Source organism: Gadus morhua, chromosome 3, assembly GCF_902167405.1.
Source record: "Gadus morhua chromosome 3, gadMor3.0, whole genome shotgun sequence".
NCBI classification, from domain to species: Eukaryota; Metazoa; Chordata; class Actinopteri; order Gadiformes; family Gadidae; genus Gadus; species Gadus morhua.
The window spans coordinates 17,394,895-17,419,867 of NC_044050.1; the positions used below are offsets into that span (position 1 = coordinate 17,394,895).

Here is a 24,973-nt window from a genome sequence, read left to right on the forward strand (position 1 = left end):
GCTAGCTGAAACACGGAGACAGGCATGCTATTTTGATGCATTAGAGCAATAGACAAAAAAGAAACCGCACTGGATCTGTAGCACTTGCAACTGTTGTTTCTTCTTTTTCCAACTTTTAAGTTTTTGTAAAACAACGAAAAGAAAAAACATCTACCAAAAAAACGAGATACTCATTCTCGGGTAATAAAGTCGGGTCCGAGTCATTCAGAAGTTGAAAAGACAACAGGAGGAGTAGTAGTAGTAGTTATATTTCAATCGTAGAACTAATAAGAAAAGCAGCTTTTTTTAATATAAATGCATTTTTTTTGAGCACATACAGCTTTTTTCTCTCTCTCATAAATGTTTCTCTTTTTCTGTCTTTCCTTGTATCAGTTTGTTTTAGTTTGCCTGGTCCAGCTTATTTTGCTGGTCTGATTGGAAAAAAAACAAGTCCCTGCCATGGCAGTCAGTTAGGGGTCATTCACACCACGCTGTCTGAGGGGGCGCCAGGGGCAGTCCGGGAGGGGAACCAGGGCAGGAGCGGCAGGTCAGACGGTCTTGGCCCGCTCCCCGAGGCCCAGGTAGGCCAGGAAGGAGTGTTTCTGGGAGGCGGGGCTCAGAGGGGAGCGCGGTGGCGGCGCGGAGGGGGATGAGGTGGTGTAGGAGGAGGAGGAGGAGGAGGAGGAGAAGAGGAGGGGCAGCGACCTGGCGTGGAATGTGAGGCGGCGGCTGTTCTGGGTGAACAGGGTGGTGAGGGGGATCAGGTAGGCGCGGTCGCAGTTCCTGTACTGCTCAAACCCCGGCTGGGCGGAGGAGGGGAAGAGGAGGGAGGAGGGGGGGGCGCCGGGGCTGTGGGCGGCCGGGCCTCGGCCCGAGGTGGTGGGGCCGTGGGGGCCGTGGGGGCCGGCGAGGAGCGGGTGCTCCGTCGGGCGGTGGTGCGGGTGGTGGTGCGGGTGGGGGGACCTGCCCAGCGTGAGAGACAGGGCCACGGACTGCAGGGCCTGGGAGGCGGTCAGGCTGGACAGTGGGCTGCTGCTCCCGCTGCCCCCGCTGCTGCCGCCGCCGCCGCCGCCCCCGCCAGCCCCGAAGAGGAGCGCCTCGTGGCTCCGCCGCTTGGACGCCGGCCCTCCGCCGAGCGACGTCCCCTCCAGGGGCTGCCCCGTCTCCCCGCCGCCCCCCGGCCCCCCCTCCTCCTCCTCGTCCTCCTCCCCTCCCCCCCCCGCTGCCCCTCCGGCCCGGTGCTTCTTGAGGTGGCGGCTGAACACGAAGGGGTGCGTGGTGGAGAAGGGGCACTCCCCGCAGCCGAAGGTCTGGCGCGGCGCGTGCTTCAGCTTCTTGTGCAGGTTGAGGTTGTCCTTGCGCTTGCAGCTGTACGCGCAGCGGTCGCAGTGGAAGGGCCGCTCGCCCGTGTGCACGCGCACATGCTCGATGAGCTTGTTGGCCGTCTTGGAGAGGTAGCCGCAGCGCTCGCACCGGTAGTGGTTGCCCAGGCGGTGGGCGCGCACGTGGGCGTCCAGCGAGGCCTGGTCGGCCCACAGGGCCTGGCAGATGCGGCAGCGGTACTCCACCTTGCAGTGAATCTTCAGGTGGCACTCCATGGCTGCTGGGCGACTGGTGGAGTAGATGCAGAGGGGGCACCTGCAGGAGGGGAAGGGGGGCGGGGGGGGGGGGCACGGGGTCGGATGGGAATGAGAAAGGGCAGGAAGGGGAGAGAGGGGGGAGGGAAGGAGGGAGGAAGGGAGGGGAGGAGGGAGAGGCAGGGGAATATGAGAGAGCAAGGAAGGTCGGAGGGGGCAGGGATGGAATGGGAGGTGGGTTGAGGTATGGAGGGAGGTAGGGAGCACAACACAACAGCAGAAAACATTTAACGTGAGGGGGTGTGGCGGTCACAAGCAGAATCAATTCACACCTTGGGAGATTTAAATTTAAAGACACAGCGGGATGAAGAGGAGGAAGAAGAGGAGGAGGCCGGTGAGGGAACCGTTATGTGCAATGTGTACAAATGCTGTTTGGTTTAACGAGGAAAATGGTGTGTGTGTGTGTGTGTGTGTGTGTGTGTGTGTGTGTGTGGGGGGTTATGTGCGGCGTCTTTAGACGTGCGTGGAGATGACATGGGGTTTGTGCGTGTGGGGCCGACGGGCTGAGGGGGAGGGGGAGATGGGAGCAGTGGGACATGGAAGGAGGAAATGATGAAAAAATGGAGTGGCACTTACATTTAAATAGCACCTTTCATCTGCTCTGGGCCCCAAAGCGCTTCACAAACCCTGCAGAACAGAATCACCTCAGAAAAACCTCAGATGGACAAGGCCCTCTCTCCCTGTCTACACACTGACTTCACAATCGGCCGTCTGTTCATCTACTAAAACAAGCTAGATCGCAAAATCATAGCTGATCATCGTGTGGTTCCATCAGGGTTGATGAAGAAGTATATTGTATATATTAAGTTCATACAGTACATCAGACTGCTCTCTGCTCTTCTCTGCCTTTCCTTTAACAGAAAAGGCCGGTATTTAATGATGACCTCTGCATAGCTATGCAAATGTCATTGCCATGAAATGGCGGTTTCTTTCTATTTTTATTTTGGATAACCTATGCTTATATATGCTTCAATTACTTAACTGAGCACAATATTTATGTTTAAGCAACTTCCTCCTTATTGAATAATTTATATTACAATATAGCTCAACACTGGCGTTAGTGACAGTTAGAGTTACACTGGACTATAAAAATCCTTTATAAATACTTTATAGGAGTGCTATTATGCTTCAAAGGGGCTGGTTTCAATAGCCTGCAGGCTTCACATAGCTCTCTGGGCTGTGTCTAATAAAAAAACTACAATTCCCAAACATTTAAAGGAGTCTGAGACACCCTGCAACCACGGATGACTACATAGAAACACGATGTAAAACAGTTATTTGCTCATGACAAGATGAAGCGATATCCATAATGACAATCAATGACTGCGCATGCAAACACCGTTGTGATGGCAACAAAAAAAGCAACGGACAATGACTGCCGTGTCGGTTGGAATGCATCATGGTTTTGCCAGAGGACATACATTTGGGGGGATACAACTGAATGGGGTACATTATAATGGATCAGTTACATTATAGAAAGACATGGTTACTGTATGCTGTGGGAGACTCTGAAGTCGATATAAAACGTCTACACGCCCTTTTAAATGTTTTAGCTTTTATTGCCTCGAGGCCTGATACCCATTAAAATGTAGGATTTTTTTATTATACATAAAGCAGCAAAAGCGAGGTTAAGAGCTCTGAGATCTCTGGGTCAAGCGCTTCTTATACAGTGAGTCCTATTCTGATGAAGGGTTTCGATTAGGAGGAGGCCATGGTATACATAGCCTTAATATGTACCCTTGTGAGGGCCATACTCAAAACGAGAGGGGAAACGGAGTGCCTCATCTAGATTTGAACATATAACAGGGAATAGACCGTCTCTTTATAGCTATTCATGCTTCAGTCGTTCCTACATTATCTACTTACTATTCAGTCATTTATCGACTTTTTTAGTCAGTTATGTAATTTGATCTGATTCCAATTACACGTATGAACAGGTAGGGGTGAGGCCCTCGGAAATTGGGGCTTGAAACCAGGACCCTGGGCTGGGAGTCAAACCCCTTAACCGCTACTCTTTCCTGCAAGTCATTATGGAAGAAGGAGGCTTCAACAGCATGTATGAGATCAGGCCCAACGCCTAGGATCTGGCCATTTTGAACAAAAGACAATAATAATATTATGTCAAACTTATTTTAGCCAAGGTGAACCTCTGCTTCTGGTGAGAACATACACGTCACTCTCGTGTTATAGAGTTGTAACTTCAGCTTTAGTTAACACAGCGGTGATAAAACCTTAACAGATTTGGCTGGTCCTCGTTTTAAAAACAAGCAAGCAAAGTAAAGTAATGAATCCTTTTGTCACAGCGAGAGAAAGATAACCCTCCAACTGGGTTTTCACAGCCGGCTTTAACAGCCATTGTAGGACTGTAGGTTTGAATGTTAACATACGCAGTGTGCGCTTCACGTTTACTCGACGGGCTGGGAATGTGTTTAAATATGTTACGCTAAAGTGGAGCCTCCTGTTCGGTTTAGAATGGAGAGCTGGAAAGCGGGATTCTGGTATTTTAGTTGGAAATAAGATCACAGCGTCACATTTTCTTAAAGTAAATAAAAAGAACATGGCTATCCTAAGACACTGATATGAGATTAGTGTTTAACCTGAGATGCAGGCCAGGCTTCAGCCATTGAGATCTCTGACATTATGAACATGCTTATCCGCGATGGAGAATGTCCTTCTTGAGATGTGTGGATGTATGGCAGCCTAATTAGAAGCTATTGTCATCGTTAATTTCTTAACTCATAGGTTAATTAACTTCCAATGGCTCAGAGGCTATATATAATTATGTATGTTAACAGTAACATGTATTCCAAGGAACTACATCATTACATTTTACTATGTGTGAATAAGGGCATCATGTAGCTAATAATAATTCAAAATGAAAGACAGGCGACCCATGGAAATAGAAGAGCCCTTTGCCCACCCAATACCAAATACACCTGTGTGTGTGTCAGTGGGAGAGAGAGTGAGAAGCAAAACAGAGAGCCATGGGTTTTTGGTGGAGGATTATGGGGTGGGGGTGGGGGGTGTTTTGAATCTGGTTTGGGCTGGGTGAGTGGGGATGGAGAGGGTTGGGTGGGGTTGGAGGTGGCAATGGTTGTGTGGAGTTGTTTGGTGGATGGAAGGTGGAGCTGCTGGATAAGGGCTTGGGAAATAGAGGTTCTGGAAGGAAAATGGGGTTCGCAGGGCGGTGGTGAGGTTGGCAGATGTTGACTTTTGGTAGATGGTAGTTAGTGTTTTGTGTTAGATGGCTGTGAGCTTGGAACATCTTGTCTGTACTTGAGGTGAAGGTGGTTGTTAGGGTTGACGGGGTCAAAGATGAAGATTAATGTTTGGGGGGGGGGGGGGGGGGGGGAGTTGGGGTGGTGATGGTGGCCGGCTGTGATCTAGAAACCTCTTGCCTGAACTTGAGGTGAAGGTGGTTGTTGGGAGGGGGTCAAAGATGGAGGTGGATGTTAGGGTAAGGGGGGGGGGGGTGATGGCGGGCGGCTGGGAGCTAGGAACCTCTCGTCTGTACTTGCTTTCCTTACTTGAGTCCTCCGGAGGGGACGGTGTGGCACTTCTTGTGCTCCAGCAGCTGCTCTGGCGTCTTGAGGAACTTGTGGCACACGTCGCACTCGAACATGCGCGTGATAAGGTGGATCTGGAGGTGGCGCTCGTACATGCTGCGCGTCTTGCAGACAAAGTTGCAGAAGACGCACTCAAAGCCTGAAGAGGGAGAGAGAGAGAGGGAGAAAGGAAGAGGTGAGAGCGTGAGCACGGCGGAGTAGTTATGAAAGGGAGTAAAAGGGTTCAATGATGTTTTGGAGCTTGGCAGGTGATGTCCTTTTGTCGGTGTCTATATTGCCACGGTTAGTTCTCTACGAATGGGATTTTCCATTAGTCGTCCCTGTCCCAGTCTGACTTGATTGTGGAGTATGACGGCTTTGCCAAAGGTGTATCTTTTTGATGGTTTTTAGTGTTTCTCTCTGAATAACTGTAAATTCCGGTCTTTTCGGTGGCACCGAGTCCTACTAGTTTGACGGCACAGTAAGTCCAGCGAGTAAGGTGCCCCTGCCATATATGGGCATTCCCTCACAAGGGCTTTTGTGTATGAACCCATTATCAGGACCAGTAAAGACCTGTGTGCCCAGAGCGTTGACTGAACTCCTTGCCTTTCTCCGACTTCTCCTCTGTTCCTGATCCGGAGTGGCTTCCGGAGCTGGATTGGCTCCCTGCAGAAGAAGGCGGGGCAAGCAGGTTCTTCAGTTCTTCAGTGCTGTGGGTGAGGTCGCTGCCCTCGGAGCTGTTGAGCGAATCGCTGAGGGCGGAGAGGGAGGAGGAGGTGCTCTTGGTTTCGCTCAGGGGACTCCGGGAAATCAGACCTGTCGAAAGGGGGCGGGAGAAGAGGAGGAGGGTAAATCCATGCAATGATTAACGTTATTGTTCTCCTTGACATTCACCGTCTTGTAAAAAACGAAAAAGCTGCGTGGCTGTCTTGCATCCCTAATTTTGCAGACTGTTTCATATCCTTGTTTTAATGGACGAAATGCACAGGGTTACTTACGCGTAAGAACTATTGTTGATTCAATAGTACTGATACGCACAGTAATAATGGCATATAAAGGAATTTGCATATGTGCAATTTAATGTAATTACGAGAAATTCTGTAACGCACTCGCACACACACGTGCACGCACGCACGCACACGCACGCACACACACCCACAAACACACACACACACGCAGGGGGCAGCTTTGGCAGCAGTATCAGAGAACAATGTGTGTACTTTTATTGATCTCACTCCTCCATCTTGTAATTCACTAGAAAGGAGGTAGAGAGAGAGAGAGGGCGGGGGGCAGGGGAGAGAGAGACCAGGGTCATGGTCAAAGGACCTAAGATGGCTGCGGCCATCTTGGAGCACAGCCAGAACGAAAAAGACATTCACTCAGGAAGTGAGCGTCTTCAACGTGCACACACAATCGCAATTACCCTGCAGAGATAAAATATGTTATTGGTTTTCAAAATCGGGCAAACAAGGCAATTTGCAGCTAATTTTAAACAACGCCTTCAAACCGGCTGCTGAAATCCCCAGGGAGTTTAACATCCGGGATTTGCTTCAGAACAGGTTAATTAGGGTCCTGTTGGCATACACTATGCACGCTGCAAGTGCGATAAATGATTTACTTGTCCATCTATAGATACGTGACCTTAAACATTTCCTCCTTTCCTCGATACGAATGTTAATTTGGCAGGATTAGCTCGGCGCAGGCTGACCTCCCCTCATACTGTAAGGCAAGCTGGACCTATCAGCTGCTGCACCCACACCTCCTCCCCGGCTCACATCATCTGCACGCTGAGCTAGCTCCTTATTGCTAATATTAAAATAACACTGAGTCAGTAGTGATCAGAGGCTCTGAGCTATTTAGTGTGTTTGTGCGGTATTCAGGCACAGGTTGGTTTAGAATGAATGACTGCAAATAAAAAGACAGCCGGATCCCGTCTTATATTTTATATTCTTTCGACATAAACAGGCAGTATCGGAGCACACTGAGTGTACCGACCACGGTGCAGGGCGAACCAATATGGAGCCGTTGTCGCCCAGCATTTCATGGGTAGAAAATAACCATGGAGCAGACCGGCTCCAGCTCCCCTAAGCTGTGTCCCTGCCCGGCTAAGCAGGACACCAGACCACTTCCTCCATTCAGGGGATGCCAGCCTTCACAGCAGGATGTCAGTTTGACACCTACCGTGCCCAGCCAGTTCCAGTCTGGCTTTTTCCAACTCCGTTTGGACAGATAAACCCGTGATTTACAGGGATCCAGTTTGAATTCTCCCTCATAGAGGTGCTTTGTTCGTCGCATCTGCTAAAGAGTTTGTTAGTAACTTAGGAGAGAACATGGTGTGAGATAACGACTTCAGCCACATGGTGAGGTCACACCATGCTGAAGAAATGTGTCAACAAATTTCTCTCTCTTTCTCCCTTTTGGTTGTCTGCACACATTAAGGCAGCGTTTTGCACCACCGAAAACAAAGCTTTCAGAAAGCAGCATCCGAAGGCGATAATTATGAGAAAGGATATTGCGGTTGTTGCTTGGATTGGATTGAACGGATAACGGTAAAACAATAGGATGGGAAACGACGCAAAAACGGTCACTATGCCGGTGACGAAACAGGATTTCTTTCAAAGACCAATCTCTACTTTCCCAACTATGTTACACAGTGGATACACCACACAGAGGACTGGCAACAGCGTTTCGGGCTCTGTGCGCACCTCGCCAAGCCCGAGTGGAAAAACGGCAGCGGGGAGTCCATCTTGTGTGGGTGGGAGGTAAAATGCCAAAGCAGACTGAGGGACTTAAAAGATGGCCGCAGTGGCATCGTAAACCCCGCTCATCTCCAAAGGACCCAAGGCCTATTGATTTTCTCCCCCTCAGGCGCGATAAGGGGCCAGGCCTCTTAGATAAACAAGGCCGGTGTGGCCTCTGAAAGACCCCAGAGCTGTCTGGGATGGACAATCTCACTCCCTCCCTCCCACACGCCCACGGAGCGGAAGGATAAACCATGAGTGCTAAACTGTACAAAGATATTTCAGACCGAGGAACACGTGTCAGCCAACAGGGGGTTGGAACCTGTTGAGTTGAAAGACCAGAGAAGGCCGAGCCGGGAAGGTCACAGTACTTCTTCTCCAGAGTATGGCGCGGAATTCAGTGCCAGTACTTTTCTTGGCAGTTATCGAGGGCCCTTCTGACTCTCAAGTGCAAAGACCAAGGAGTCCAACTGAAAGGCAGTTTGGTTCTTGAAGCATGTTTGAGACTGAGGCGAAGGACTAAAACGGTCCAACAAACATAATCAATGGGGATTTTTTTTTCCCACTTGGTTGAAAAGAATGTGGGTACCACGGCTTTGACAATCAGCGCCCCTTAGTTGAAGCAACTTTAAACGGTATACTACGTAAGGTTTCTGTATTCAAATATCTGAATACAGAAAAGTACATAAAAAGACTAAGGTACTTTCATTATCGAAAATATTTCCAACAATGTTCGAATCCTTTGTTTTATTCAAGGTTATGCCGCGTTTGATTTGGTCAACCGTCGGTGATGTCATATCCCCTTATCGCCTTACTTCAGGGGAAACACAGACTCACTATCCCAGGAAAGACTTAGGAGTGCCTCCTGCCAGCCACCAAGCTGATACTCACCATTTTAACATTGTAACGTTACTGCGTTGTACAATGTTCAACAATTTTAGCTCGAGTTGTTTTTAAGTAAGATTGATTTTTGACCACGGATAACAGCGCTGGATTCCCACATGATTGAGTATGCCAGATAACATTAGCTGCAGGTTCATGGGTAGTTAACTCATCTAACGGTGAATGAGCCAGTGAATGTAACGTTAGCTAACGGTATTTGTGGCTGTATAACTAGAAGGTAGTTACATGAGTCACATCAGCTAGATTTTCACTAGCGATGGTGCTAAAAAAACCCCTCCTTTGCTCCCACGCTACTTCATGACGTCATCAAACTACGTCAGTTGTAATTATTTTCACTGAGAAACCCATAGCGGTGTAACCAACATAACATACCTTTAGAAGCCTGTATACAAAACGCCTGACTCATATGTATGGGTTTCTATTGGGGAAAATTGAGTCAGCAACAATGGAGGTTAATTGTTCCTTTATATCAGACTTGGGCAAGAAATCCATCGGTCCACCTTGTGGGCCGTCCTCATGCAAGGCCTCCAGGGCGCTCGGGATCATTTTGGAGATCCAAACAAAATGACTAAATCAAAACCCGTCGCTCGGTCGTGAGATAGAGACGGTACGCAAGGGAGGAGAAGGTGTGATGAGGGAGAGCGAGAGACCGATAGAGAGAGACAGCGAGATACAGGGAGATGGAGCGAGAGCAAAATCGTAGGAGAGGGAGAGACCGGTAGAGAGCGACAGCGAGATACAGGGAGAGAGTAAAATTGTAGAAGAGGGAGAGGGAGAGACCGGTAGAGAGAGACAGCGAGATACAGGGAGAGGGAGAGAGAGTAAATTTGTGGACCAGGGATATAGACGGAGTGAGACTGGCAGTAATACAGGGAAATAGAGATTTTTTACAAACGGCTAATAGATAGATAGTCAGAGAGAACGGGAACCCGCTCCCGAGGAGGACAATGTACCAGAGCAGCGCCCTCACCCGCGTGGCCAGCACTGACGTGGTTCTTCATGTCGTTCTCCTCCACACAGACGTAGTCACAGACGCTGCAGCACAGCGAGAACATCCACTGCTCCCGGTCCACATGGAGCGACATGTGGCTGACAAACTGGGCGTTGAGCTCCGTCTGGAAGCCACACACATGGCAGCTGGACGCAGGAAGGAAACCAGACCAGGAAGGGAGAAAAGAGAGACATCGGCTTATTATTATTATTATAATTATTATTATTATTAATATAGGAGGGTCGCGGGGGGGTCTCAATATAAACTACCATAAAAGGGTCATGTTATGTACCTGGTCCTCTCAAGGTTAAATTATCTCAAGGTTTGTGTGTGTTCTTGAACGAACATATGTTAGTATGTAGGTATGAGTGAAGCAAGCAGGTTTTTTTTACAAAGAGGAGAGAAAAACATATTTTTTCGAGGTGTATTCATTATTAGGAATATTTGTGATCTATTATTGAAACATTTGTACTAATGTTTTAATCTATGACAGGTGTTTGTATTTACAGGTGTTTGTGTGGTTTGCAGGCCCACCTGTAGTAGTAGGCGCAGTTCTTGCGGTCGGCAGATTCTGCGGTAACCGCGGTGACGATCTGCTCGGTGTCTGTGTTGACCAGCTTGACCGAGTGGATGGTCAGGTGCTGGTTGAGGTTTGCTCTGCACTTGGCTGCGTAAGGACACAGGTGACACTTATACTTCCTCTCTTCTGCAGCGAAACACAACACACACACAATCACGTGCACACACACACGCACACACACACACACACACACACACACACACACACACACACACACACACACACACACACACACACTTTACTGACTGCAGGACATCACCTCAAATAGTATTCTCTGTTGAAGGTTGCACTGTGTCACTGCGTAAAATACTGCTTTGAAAGTTCTCTTGCTGTTTACAAAGAGTGAACAAACTTTAAAGCAATGCAATACATTGCTTGAGGCACACCAGAATGTATTGAAATATATTTGCTTATGTAGCTGATGTAACCGGATTGAATCGACGGATCATGCTAAACTGATACAAAAATGAATCACTTGCCCTGCATTCTTTATTTGTAATTGTTTTAGGTTTATCTTAATTTTACTTAACTGCTAGTCAAATAAACGTTTCCATGATAGATCAATCATTTTGAAGAAACAATCAGTTGAATGTGTCTATCTAAGGAGAGATATTTACAACATGATCTCTCAGAAACAAAATGTTCAGCAGAAAAAAACCTTAATATTTCCTTAAAGTACTAGCAATGCAACCTCATTACAACAAAGACCCCATGGGAGAGCAGGGAACAGTTCAAACATACACCACCATTGTCACACCTACATAGTTAAGATCAAATCCTAATCTACACAGTATTCGTGTTTTACCGCCACCCATTCAGAACACATCCACCCGTCCACCAACACACACACACACACACACACACACACACACACACACACACACACACACACACACACACACACACACACACACACACACACACACACACACACCCACACCCTTTGCCCCATGGACACAGAGCCAGGCAACCTTTGTGTCGCAGAGAGAAACCAAAAAGACCATCACGCTGACATATGCCCTGCTTCTGCGCTCCGTGGTGCGGCCAAGCTGTTCCTGGCCGGCCCTCTCAGATGGCGTGTGGGTGTGTGTGCCTGTGCATGCAGCTATGCATGTGTGTGTGTCCGTGTCCGCATGAGAGAGGTAAAAAAATAAATAAGAAATTTGTTTAAAAAAAAAAACTTTCCACCCCTACATCCTCATTAGGGCTCTGCGTAGCGCTGTTAGCGTACTCGAGTAGATTGCATTAATTTTTAATCCACACTTAATATGCTTTGAATAAAATGCTTAGTACCGCCGGTGACATTTATTGCTTGTGTCTAATAAGGAGCAGGGGACGGACCCGGGAGGTGGCGGCCATGCAGTGGAATGGATCAATTGTGTGTGTGTGTGAGTGGGGGTGTCTGTGTGCGCGCGCGTGTGTGTGTGTGTGTGTGTGTGTGTGTGTGTGTGTGTGTGTGTGTGTGTGTGTGTGAGTGTGTGTGTGTGTGTGTGTGTGTCGGTGTGTGTGTGTGTGTGTGTGTGTGTATGTGTGTGTGTGTGTGTGTGTGCGTGTGTGTATGTGTGTGTTTGGAGGGGGGTTGATTATGGGTTGGGAGATGAGGTGTGAGTGTGTGAGTGTGTGTGGGGGGGGTTAGAAACGGTAGTGTAATCAGGACCCAGGGGAGAACAACACAGCCCCGCCATGAGCGCAGTACTGTGTCCGTCTACTACTGAGGCATTCTGGGAAAAGTACTGTAGCCTTGCAGTGTGTGTGTGTGTGTGTGTGTGTGTGTGTGTGTGTGTTTGTGTATACGTGGGGCGGCATCCTTCTAGTTGGGTAATTACATAGACAGTTTTCCCAGGGAGACTAATCATGGTAGTAATCTCTTTAAAGGAAGCGTAATCCAGTCTATTCACCCTTATTCACTTACTGTGGGTGCATGCGCGCACACACACAAATAAATACATACACACAAACACTTATGCTCTCACTCACGCACACACGTCTTTACATAGCGAAATGCCATTGGTTAAAATAATAAGAATAACGACATTAATGGGGGCCTCACGGGGCGTTTCCTTACCTGTGTGTAGAGACATGTGTCTGGAAAGGGTCTGCTGTCGGCCAAACACCTTGCCACACACAGGACAGGGGAAGAGCTGCTCGTTCAGACCCCACTGGGCAATGCCGTTCCCTTGCTCCCCCACACACTTCTCAGAGTCTGGAACACACACAGACACACACACAGTAAGGTGTGGCACTCTATACGATCATACCCTGTTGTGCGACATGCAGATGCAGAAAGGTCTTGCTAAAATAACTAACAATAGATAAATATTACGTTTTGTACTATAAATTATCAGCAATGGGCCCAGTGTATTGCACAGTGCAAGGTCTTCAAATATAAATTCTGGCAAAGTAATGTCCTTTTTCACCCAAAATATTATGCCACTTTATCTTTTGCGACGACAATAAGCTCAGAGTCCTTCTGTGAAGGATGTGCATTTGTCCATGCTAATTAACCGGCCCTCTAGGCTGTGCTGCGCTAGGCCCTGGCCTTCAACCTATTGTGTTTAGCACTGGGCCACAGTGGAGCCGGGAGCTGGAGGAAGATCTTTTTTTTATGAAAACAGACAAGAAGGTTGAGGAAAGAGCTATCCATTCAGAGCATGGATGGACCAAGAATGAACCTGCAGAAAAAAGGGATGTTCCATTAACAAAAATGAGCCCGGCAATGCCCTAAGAACAGCCTCTGTCTGTATTGAGTCAGCTTCGGACGGCATTTCATGTTGGAAAAAAAACATGGTAAAAATGCTGAGTTAAATGGGGTCTGATCGATCCTGCTTTGGTCTCACAGATTGGGTACTGCATGTCTAGCTGCTAACAATCACCGGTGCTTTAACATAGCATTGAACCGTGGTACCCTTCGGCACCCCAATCGAATGTAAAACATCAATCTTGGTGAACTTGTACACTATAAATACACTTGGATGGAACTTGGACGGGTGTCTTGAATGCATACCGCGCTGTTTACCCACTGATTGTTTGGCAGCATAATAGCTCGGCAACAATAACGTGGCCTCGCTCCACCGTTTCACAAAGACCTGTACCTCAAAACAGACATTTTCTTTGGTGGTGGGTATTGGAAGAGATTTAATAAGTCAGTAACGGCATAGTTGCAACCGTTTCTATCGAAACAAAAGCGAGAACTATTGCTTTTATAATAGGCGAGAACAAAGCCGTTTATTTACATAGATGACGGGTGTTTTTAACCAAAGCTTTCCTTGCAGACTACCGTAAATGGTGGGTGGACTGCTTGCGTCAACAAAGACAACAACAGGAGTCGACTGAAAGAGAATATTGTAAGAGGGTGGAAATCCATGACACATTCATGACATCTTTTATTCAATTTTGACAAACAAGATTTTTGGCATCAGTTAGCCACCCAGTCAACCTCAAACTCATCCTTTCCGATCGACTCTTTCCCATATGCGCTAGGTTGTGATCAGAACATATGGTCTGAACTCATCCCCCTTAATAGGAATCTATCCTTTATTAGCTGTACTCACTCTGCATAAGGATATTGACACATCATCAAATTAAATGTTAACAACACGGTATTAAAAGGTGTAACTATAGCACGACTGGTACTTCGACTAGTTAAGGTACGAGCATGCTGCGGCTGGTGTACACATGGCTCCCAGGCAGGCGGTCGTTGTCAAAAACTAAAATAAAATGCGCTAATAAAGCAAACCCTGGCCTAGCCCGAGCCCACCTTCAAGGCAATCTCCTGCACAGCCCAACGGCCCTTCGGATGCACCCTTTCCTATCCATCCATGACATATGCCAGCAGGTCCCACTAAAACCGCTACTCACACCTACCTGCTCCAGGCCCACTGTACGCGCTCGCGCGTGTGTGTGTGTGGGTCTGGGTCTGGGATTGTGTGTGTCTGGCTGTACAGGCTGTCCAGGAGGAGAAGCCCCGTCCTACTTAAGGGGGCTGGCGGCTCAGCCTGAGCACATAACAGCATTAGCTGTCCCGAGTCAGAGGTGAGGCCGGGGCACAGCTTGGTCACTCAAACCAGGCCAGGAGGGGACGGCCCCGGGTCCGCGGTCCTAAGACCCGCGGCCCGCCACTCGGATAATTAAGCCAATTAGGAGGCAGTGTCTGCCTTGAAGTGGTTAATAGCTTAATTTGTGTTATTAGAGCAAGGGAGAGAGAGGGAGCCATAGACAGGGAGCTAACCCCAATGCCGGCGTTAGCAGGAGAGCATAGACGCCTGAAGCCTCATTGTCGTGGACAAACAAACGCACGTGCACACACAGACTTGATCTGGTGCGTTGCATCATACCACACGGCGCTTGAGGGAGAGGCATACTTCAGCGTCGAGTAAACAGCAGAGATGGCCGGAGGGTTTCTATGGAGTTTACAACGTTTCTGTCATTGGGATTCAGGCACAAAGTCATGTCATCTGGTGAGCTCGACATCGTGCAGACAATGTTGACGTTGTACAACTGAGTCAATCTTTGATCGGCGCCTTGTTGTTCCCGCTGTAGCGAAATGTAGCGGGAGGGACGAAGCAAGTCGAAGGCCGATAATACAATTCATATCATAACTACTTTGTGAAGAGCAACTCTTGGGGCTTGTTCATCAGGTAAATAGGTACCGTAGTCAGCCATGAAGTTGAAGAGAAGTATGGGTTTTGGCGGGAAATTCACGACTTATGTACCGGAGTCGTAGAGCGTCCAGAGGTTAGCAAACAACGAGAGGAGTTCACCCAAGACAGATGGTTTAACACGCACAACGAAAAATACAGATGCAGAAAAAAAGTAGGTATTTTTCTTTTCAATGATGAGAGGCTGAGGCCAGCAAGCGAGTGTGAGAACAGGAAAAATAAGAGAAATCCCATGAAAACGACAAAAACAACAGATGTAGAAATGCTCACAATGGGTAGAGCACGGGAAATGTAAACTGGAAAGAAAGTGGGGGGAGAGATAAAGAAGAGAAAGAAAAATAATTGATGTATTGAGAGAACAGAAGGAGAGAGAGACAGAAGGAGCGAGGGACAGACAAAGAAACAGAGAAGGAGAGTCAGAAGAAAAAGAGACAGGAAGAGCGAGAAGGAAAGAGAGGAGAGACAGAGCGAGAAGTAGAGAGGAGAGCTAGAAGGATAGAGACACAGGGAGAGAGAGGGACATACACAGAGAGAGAAGGAGAGACACAGGGAGAGAGAAGGACATACACAAAGAGAGAAGGAGAGACACAGGGAGAGAGAGGAGGACATACACAGAGAGAAGGAGACACAGGGAGAGAGGAGGACATACACAGAGAGAGGAGAGACACAGGGAGAGAGAGGGACATACACAGAGAGAAGGAGAGACACAGGGAGAGAGAGGAGGACATACACAGAGAGAGGAGAGACACAGGGAGAGAGAGGGACATACACAGAGAGAGAAGGAGAGACACAGGGAGAGAGAGGAGGACATACACAGAGGGACAAGAAGAGTGAGGAAGAGAGAGGGACAGACAGATAAGGAGAGAGACCGAAGAGAGACTGAGAAGGAGAGAGAGTGAGAGAGAAAGAGAGACAAGAACCGAGAGAGAGATAGAGAAAGACAGAGAGAGACAGTTGAGCAGCAGTAGCTACACAGGGGAGGGAGAGGGGGCTGGATGGGGAGGGCGGTGGTGTGATGGGTGAATTAACTTTCAGGGCACCCTTGACACCCAGGAGCCAATCAGGTTTTCATTAACTGGCAGAGGCGAGGGCATGGCTGGCACCACCTAATTAACCCCTGGCTCTCCTGGTGCCAGAGGAACGCACAGGGAAGGCCTTGGGTGCCAGCAAACGGAGGAAGGGGTGCCCAGGGCAGGGGCCTTAAGGTTGTGGGGGTGGGGGGGAGAAGGGAAGGCTGTGGAGTAGCCTCGGAGCTCCCTCCACCTCGGAGAGTAGGCCGACGGGTGAGGCTAATTGCTGGGGATGTGTTGAAGGGTGGAGGAAAAGCCCATGTCCCTAGCTGAATACCGACACGGTAGTAGACCCCCACGTCGGTCGCTCACTGTATGTACAGCCCTGAGTTCTTGGCATCACGTCATCCAGCAGGCAGGTTATCCAAAGCCGCGGACAGTGAAGCCGTGCCGGAAGGAGCAGGTAGGTCTTAGGACATGGATGCCGATATGTCCACTGTTGACATTGTGGAAAAATAATCACAACAACCTCTCTTATGGAAGCTAAACACCGTAAACTGCTATCGTATCCTAACTGTCCTGTCCCTTTAAGAACCTAGAGCGTTGTATATAGTATACCATAAAGGATGCACAGGCCGGGATGATTAAGAGCGCAGACATCTTTAGGCAGCCAAGAGATGCAACATAATGCACGGCCATGCCTTCCCTGCCTCCGCTCAACAGTTGCAGACATCAGATGCCAGGATGCTCCACACTGCGTTGAATCAGTAAAATCAGTGTGATAATCAGCGTGATATTTTGCATGCCAGTGTGTATGTTTGTGTCAGCGAGCGCGCGTGTACCGGTGCGTGTGCATAGGTGTATGTATGTGTGCATGCATAGGTTTGTGTGTGTGTAACTGTGTGTGTGTGTGTGTGTGTGTGTGTGTGTGTGTGTGTGTGTCTCACCGTGGAAGGCGGTCCTGGCGGAGGAGCTGGCCTCGGCGGGGGAGGAGCTCTTGGAGCGCGAGTTAAAGGGTGATTGTCTGAAGCGTTCATCCAGGAAGGGACTGAGCACACGACACACGTCCATGAATTAGTGCCCACCATTTTGTCATTTTGTCAGCAGACGCCAACGGCATTGCACACAAAATGAATACCAATGAAAGGAAATATTTTTAGGTACTAAATCAAATTTTCGACTGAAAAATGTGTGGTATCAGTTTTTCTCTCACCTGTTTAGTCCCATGTTACTGTCTTTATGGTGGTCGTTGGCTTTACTGACTTTTTCTGTGGGGTAGAGGAAGGAGGGGGGAGGGCGTAGAGACAAGGAAAGAAATGATCAGTTATATACAATTATTAAAGAATATCTTTATTTTTAACTGGAAGACCTTAAATAGCCATCAAAAAAAACAAGGCATTGATATCAACCAGCTAGGGTTAAAATAAAATGAATAAAACAAATTAAAATAAACCCAGAACCCCCCCCCCCCCCCCCCTTAAATCTGGACACCTCAGCGATTGGCTTAGGGAGCTGTCACTCGGATAGCCGGATAAAATCCGGCCCATTCGTGCTCCAGTTCCTAGAAGGCGGCCCCTATGAGGTCCCTGTCTCCCAGGCTGGACCGGTGTCTAGGCTCAGGGTTCACCGGTGTTGTGCTACGCCGGCCCCACTCATGCAGCCCAGCATGCAGCACCCTGGGTGGGCATCGCTCTGTACCATGCTGGCCTCCTCTGACCTCCCCATCCAAAACACACCCTCATCCCCCCCTCCCAGACCCTCGCCACCACAAACCTCGCACACAAAGCTGCCTCAGCCCCCCCCCCCCCCCCCCCCACCTCCCACCACTCTCAAGATGCCCCATTCCGTCACAACACTTCCCACCAAGGACGGAGGTCTATTTCCGCGTTGCCATGGCGATGCCGCACAGGGAGAAATGTAAAGGCGGCGGACGGGTGGGAGGGAGAGAGGGGGAGGGGACTGGGTGGTAGGAGCGTGTGCAGCCAAGCGTGCTTTAGCAAGCATGTATGGAGACGAGGGGAGGGGGGGAGAGAATTAGAGAGAGTGGGGGAGGGAGAGGGTGGTGGCGGGAGGGTTTAGTCAGTGCCCACTGTGCCACCCATGGGGCTTGCTGTGTGTGTGTGTGTGTGTGTGTGTGTGTGTGTGTGTGTGTGTGTGTGTGTGTGCGTCTGTGTGCAAAGGCATGTATGGTAGATAGACTGTAATTAAATGTCCATGTTTTGACTTATGATCTTGAATGCAACTCTTTAGTTGCCAAACACTGAAAATGAGACACAGCAGGAGAGGCAGACAGAGAGATTTAAATGGTCCCAATCTCGCATATTATACTCTTGCAATGGAACGTGGAAGAGCTGTGCCTGTAAGTCTGTCTCCACCCCCCCTTCCCCCAAACACACACACACACACCCACGCACACACAGCAACACACACATTCCCCCAGGGTGCAATAGGTGCACCTACAAAATCCTCTGTCTTCATCCAGGAATACAAACAAAGTCTGCAGCCTCAGTGTCACATTCATGGCCATGTGGGGACCGTGGCGGAGCGGAGCCCACAGGCTCGCATGTCATATATCCTGCGCCTCACCTCAGATCCTCCACAGCAGCCCAATGGAAACATGTAGGTTTTATCGTCAAGACGCGCCAACAGTCCAAGGTTGGCAATGACATGCCACAGGAAAAATGAGGGCCGTCTCTGTGTGTGTGTTCGTGTGTGTGCGTGTGTAGCCGTGTGAGTGTGTTGTGTTTGACTGTGTGTGTGTACCCCTGAGTGTGTGTGCGTTGTGTTTGACAGTTTGTGTGTGTGTGTGTGTGTGTGTGTGTGTGTGTGTGTGTGTGTGTGTGTGTGTGTGTGTGTGCGCGGTGCACGTGCACTGTAAGTGTTTTATGATTGTTTTAGGTCCAGAGGGAGCATACCTGACAACTTGAAGAGCAGTTCCGATGCCATTTTCACCGATATGTCTTGCGAGAAGAGGTCTTTCTGGGGGCGGGGCAGTGCTTCAGGCAGACTGGCCATTGGCTCCCTCTTCTCGTTCGCCCCCATAGCGCCAAAGGCCAGCAGGTGAGATGGGGGAGGAGCCAGGTCTGTAGGCACGGGGTCCACCTCCATAGGCTCCGCCTTCACCGACACCTTATGATACTGGGAGTCCTTGTTGTTCTCTGGAATACAGGAGAGGCAATAGGGCATGAAGACTCAATCAATCCTATGATGTAAAATTAATATAAAACATACAGATTTAACTGACACATTATTTCAAAAACATAAAAAATCAGATGGACTAAAATGAACACCAGCAGAGTAATGACTTCACAACCAGTTGTCTATTCTCAATAAGGTAGACAACATAATAAGATAAGGCTTAATTAATTAAACCCGGAAGGGGGATTCAGGCATCACAGTAGCAAAAGAACCGTGCAAATCTAAAAAGTGAAGATTACAAAGAGTGAAGAAAGAAGAACAGAAGAAAGTGTAATCCATAAATAACACCAAACCAAAACACAGCCATGAATGATAAAAGCCAAAGTATCCCATTGTTGTGTTCCTTAGAGCGTGCAGGTCTGTGAAACATGTGCACCTTGATTACACTGTTGTAATGCAATCAGGAACACTGAAACCTGGAAGCATAGCCAGTCAACATCAGTGCGGTTCTCAGATGTGCTTATCGTGTAGAAATACTGGGTTAATTGCTTTTCTCAAAGCACCGAAGAGTTCATGAAACCTGGGGAATTTTCTACCTTAGCATTCATATGACCCCCCCCCACTGCCCCAATTACTTGCTTATCCATAAAAAGAAATAGCAGTGTAAAACATGGGCAAGTGAACCTTTTCGAACACAACTTTTTTTTTCTTTAAAGACACCGTTCATTCAAAACCAAGGCCTCCTCTAACGGCAAGCTGAAACCCTAAAATATTCAAATTTGCTGATTATGAGCGGGGGGGGGGGGGGGGGCAGGGGGCAGGGGGCAGGGGGCACCTGCCGGTCACACACAGTCATTGTGGGGGTGCGGGGGGGGCTCTAAGCAGGATAAACACACGCACACTTCCAAAATAAGTGTGCATTGTGAGGACCGGACACACGGGCACCTTTTTGACACGACATGATCAACAGAAATAACTGACACGGAAATCAAAATGGCGCCTCCCCCTCCTCGTTTTGCGTGGATATGAGTTCATCGGCTGACGAGCAGGAGGTGGAGGGAGGAATCAACAGGCTCTCCTGAGGCTCTGCCAACACGGTTACTTATGGGTGGCTGGATTTGGCAGGAGATAGGGTACAGTGACAGGTGAGGAGTGCAGACGTAAAGGGGGCGGGAGAGACAGACCGGGAGGGTGGAGGAAGATGGAGAGAGGGAGTGAAGAGCAGAGGGAGGGAGAGAGGAAGACCAGTGGGAGAAGGGAGGGGGAGGGGGAGGGGAGGGAGGGAGAGTGGGGGAGGCTTGAAGATGGAGCGAGGGAGGGAGATCATAAGAGAGACTGAGGGAGGGAGGTAGAGGATGAGGGAGAATGAACGAGCGAGGGAAGGAGAGGGAGAGATGGGAGGGATGTAAGGAGAAAGGGGGTGAGACGAGGGAAGACGGGAGAATGAGGGCGAGAGATATGAGGCACTGACCCTATACTGACCCTTACTCTTTGAATAAGCTCCTCCTTCCTCCATGGACAGGCGCTACGGTAACGCACCATGAGGCTGCAGCACGACCTACATCCTGAGCATGGCAGCATGGACTATGTGTATCACAGGGGTGCGCATTTAGATTCGGTGTGTGAGCTGCAAAGGTGTGTGTTTCTGCCTTCCTTGGCAGAACCGGCACCAGGCAGAACCAGGTGCATAGGGATGGCAGTGTGTGTGTGCATGTGTTTGGTTTATAGATGTGTGTTGTTTACGTGTCCTTTTATTGTGTGCGCGTGTGCGGCATTTACACATGGGTTGTATTTGTGCATGTGTGGCACCTGCGTGTGTCTGTGTGTGCGTGTGAGTGGGGGATGGGGGGTACACACTAACAACCGTCAGAGTGTTAATCCCTTAATCAGGTGGCCAGAGTTTGGCTGGGAGCGTCCTCGCAGGGAGAGGAGGGTGCGAGGGAGGGCGGGGCGGATGGAAAGAAGGGAGGGAGGGAGGGAGGGGGGGGAGGGAGGGAGGGAGGGGGGGGGGGGGGAGGGGGGGGGAGGGAGGGAGGGAGGGAGGGAGGGATGGACGGAGGGACGGTGCCGGGGGGAGTAGGGGGCAGCTAGAGGGCAGGGTCAGCCAGGGGACACTCTGTCTCTATCATGCTCCTGTCACTGGCTTACTGTGCCTAATGTCAGCAACGGGGTCAGTGTGTGTGTGTGTGTGTGTGTGTGTTTGCACGCATGCATGCATCAAGCATCCTTCAAAAAACACACACACATGCGCACGCACACAAGTACACACACAAACACACGTGCACACGCGCACACACTATTCCTTCGGACTGAGTTTCTATGTACCCGAGTGAAGACACATAAACAAGGCAGAACACACAAACACGTAAAATTGTATCCAGGCAGACCAATGTCTCCAGGTCGTAAGGTTATGGCCTGGCTCAAAAGCCTTAGCTGTGCTGCTGTAATGTGGGCCATGAAAGGATTGCTTCGTTTTATACTTCCTGTAAGGCTTCTTGTTGTTGTGGTGGTGGTGGTGGTGGTGGTAGTGTTTCCTGTGTGTGTGTGTGTGTGTGTGTGTGTGTGTGTGTGTGTGTGTGTGTGTGTGTGTGTCTGTGTGTGTGTGTGTGTGTGTGTGTGTGTGTGTGTGTGTGTGTGTGTGTCAGTGTGTTTTGCTTAGCTATTGCATTATGTAAGGTTTAGACTCTTTTTCAAATGATCAGAATGTGCCTGCAGATACGGCTGTCAATATCAAGTTATGTTCGCTAGAAACCTCCAGGTAAAAGGTTCAATAACACATAAAAACTTATTCAATAATTTATCATAAATGCCTGACATGGATTTCCTCCAAAAAATGAACTGGACTGAGTCAAGGCTTAGTCGAGGCATGCCAGGAAGGTAAATTCACATTTGTTTTCCATCACCCTCTCCTATAGCAAATGGTCCAATACTTTCACAACACTACAGCTTTTTATCAGTTCTGCTTTGACAACTTGGCCATAATAATAATTAATATAACGTAAAATAATTAAGACATTTAACTGAAGGGGTTGAACGGTATATAAATTAAGCCCATATCCATAAGATAGTGTTGTTTGGTGTTGGTATTGGTGGCTCACGGAGGCTTGTGATAAGGGATTATCCAATTGAATGAATGAAATCATTGGATGGCTCACCTGTCCGTCTACTTACCTAACCAGCCACCTCTGCCCTTGAACGTATTGGGCAAGACCAGGGTCACAACACTAGCCAGACCAATTGCTAAAGATAGCGAGCTAGTCAAGTGTTCTGGGGTAGTGGCTTTGGAGGCAGGCCTCCAGGGAGGGGTGGTATTTCAAAACTAGCTTACTGGCTGGTTTCTCCGAATTGACTACCCTACCTTTAGACAATCGCCACAGTAAGGCACCTGTTTGTCCAGTCAGTGGTGGTATGTATTGGGCTTCATTCGGGCTAATCCAATGTGTTTTGACGAAGAAACGATAGAAACACAGGGATCGTCTGAGCGAGTCATTCAAATCATAACTGTAAAAACGACGGGTTGAGGTTGGGCCGGGGAAGTGTCGGCGTGGACCACTGCACTCTGCATAATCTAATCCCTCCAACGTTTCACTTTTACACACCGCTCCTGAGGAGAAGCGAAAGTGACTGGGGTTTGTGGGCTGCTCTGTTTTTACTGATCAACTATGACCTTGGGTGTCTGCTCGAATCAGCCCGGACATAAAAGGCCTACTGTGTCTGTGTAAGCGCGTGTGAGTGTTTGTTAAAAAAGCGTGTGGCGGTTGACAAAGAAAACGCTGCGCGTCACCTCCAGTGAAATGAGCAAAAAGACGACATGCCACAGTGCCATTACGGATTCAAAGCAGGCATATCCGTCTTATCGTCGTGAGAAGATGAGTGGCAGGCGGGAAGAGGGGTAAACATGGAGGACAGAGGGAGGGAGACATAAAAAAGATAAACAAAAAAGGGAGGGAGAAGAAAGGAAAAATGCCAGCAAAAAAAACACTCAGGGGACAGGCTCAAGGGAAGGGACCAAAACAGAGAGAGGGAGAGAGAGAGAGAGAGAGAGAGTGAACGAGTGAGAGACAGAGAGAGAGAGAGAGAGAGAGAGAGAGAGAGAGAGAGAGAGAGAGAGAGAGAGAGAGAGAGAGAGAGAGAGAGAGAGAGGCTGAACGCTTTGTCATTTAGGCTCCATCTCGCCTGCTTCCTTCAGCTTTTTCTGTACCTTTCTCTCTTACCCCCTCCCTCCCACTCTCTCTCTCCCCCTCCCTCTTTGTCCAAATGTTCTGCATCCCTGTTCCCCGCCCCCCCCCCCTCTCCGCTCTTTCTCTCTCTCACCCTCCCTCTAACTCTCTCGCCCTCCCCTCCCCTCCCCTCCGCTGCACCCTCGCCGACCTGCTCAGACTTGGGGGAGGTGAAGAGTTCATGCGCTTCAAAGGCTGCAGTGCAGAGCTCGGCGTGTCATGCGGGAGAGACCACGGCAGCAGCCCCCCAGCCTGCCTGCCCGCTGCTGCTGCTGCCCCGCTCCGCAGGCAGGCTGGGGCCGGCGCTGCTGCTGCTGCTGCTGCTTCACTTGTTCCTACAGTCGGCTAGCTTTAAATAGCCCAGCTTCCTAGCGGAACGCTCACTCACACACACAAACACACACACACACACACCCACAACAACAACAACAACAACGCGATTGATCAGGGGGTTGGGATGAGGGGGGATGGTCGTTGGAGGGGGGGGGGGGGGGCAACAGCCCACCAGGGCTGACTAACAACACCGTGTCCAAAGGATAGTCTCTGGTACCGGCCACATCCTCCAAACCCCCCTCTATTTATAAACATACACAAACACGCTCAGCCTTCCTGTGGGTCGGAGACCAAAAAAACGGTTGATAGGGTCATTGAAAAGCAGATGCTAATCCGTCGTGATGCAACTCGTCTGAAGGCTAATGAACGTAAAATCGACAATAGATAATACTATTGAATATACATTTGATACGTTGCCACAATTACACAACAGTAGCACAACACATCCATCGCTGAAGGGGCAGAAAATGGCAGAAAAGGGGAACATCCCGGAAGCAGACACAAATAGCAGCACGCTAGAGGAAGCAACTCTGCGTGTCTGTGAAATTAGACCTGTAGGGAATATGAGAGAGAGAGAGAGAGAGAGAGAGAGAGAGAGAGAGAGAGAGAGAGAGAGAGAGAGAGAGAGAGATAGAGACAGAGAGAGAGGGAGAGAGAGAGAGAGAGTGAGAGCGAGAGAGAGAGAGAGAGAGAGAGAGAGAGAGCGAGAGGGAGTGTGTAAGACGGGACACTGGGAGAGAGAAGGCGAGAGAGAGCTGGAGGAGAGAGACTCACTGGGAGAGAGAGTGTAAGATGGAGTCCGGCGGTGCTGGAGTTAGGGAGGGTCGCTGAGCGGGCACACAGTGGAGGCAGCGTGGAGAGGCCATTGACAGAGCTCCGAGGCGCTTCAGATAATGAGGTATGCGCCCGCGATGACAGCATCAGGAGTTAAAATGGTGCACTGGGCCCCCCTAGCGCCGTGGGCCTTTTTTTTTGCATCCACTGAAATGCAGATGACCTTACACTGACGCACCGTTATTAGGTTCACACCTATCTGCCTACCCGCTACCTGCGGGAATCATCCTCTCACCACCTGGCTTTCATGCGTTGGTCATGCATGCAACACGTATGTGTGTACGCTCCCGATACGACCGCTCCCGTTCCGTTGTTCCCCATCACATGAGGGACCCCTGAAGCAAAGTTTATTTAGCCGAGCGGCGGTTTGCTGGACAAAGCAAAAAGGCTACCAGTGAAAGGCT

The 24,973-nt window shown here is 49.3% G+C and overlaps 1 protein-coding gene across 6 annotated transcripts in view; it reads right to left on the reverse strand.

The window, feature by feature from the left end:
* Positions 1–1,478: 1,478 nt before the first annotated feature.
* znf827 (zinc finger protein 827) overlaps positions 1,479–24,973 on the reverse strand; it is a 61,862-nt gene continuing 38,367 nt past the window's right edge. For 3 of the 6 annotated variants that reach the window (XM_030352552.1, XM_030352550.1, XM_030352548.1), the window contains exons 6-15: positions 18,960–19,202; positions 17,258–17,312; positions 16,992–17,092; positions 12,442–12,579; positions 10,331–10,502; positions 9,776–9,942; positions 5,768–5,977; positions 5,144–5,321; positions 2,193–2,243; positions 1,479–1,617 (exon numbers count right to left, since the gene is read on the reverse strand). In XM_030352552.1, the coding sequence (XP_030208412.1) occupies positions 2,195–2,243; positions 5,144–5,321; positions 5,768–5,977; positions 9,776–9,942; positions 10,331–10,502; positions 12,442–12,579; positions 16,992–17,092; positions 17,258–17,312; positions 18,960–19,202 (1,313 nt within the window). In that variant the 3' untranslated portion in view covers positions 1,479–1,617; positions 2,193–2,194. Of the gene's footprint in view, positions 1,618–2,192; positions 2,244–5,134; positions 5,322–5,767; positions 5,978–9,775; positions 9,943–10,330; positions 10,503–12,441; positions 12,580–16,991; positions 17,093–17,257; positions 17,313–18,959; positions 19,203–24,973 lie in introns of all 6 variants that reach the window. The other 3 variants (XM_030352549.1, XM_030352551.1, XR_003976235.1) reach the window with 3 other exon arrangements.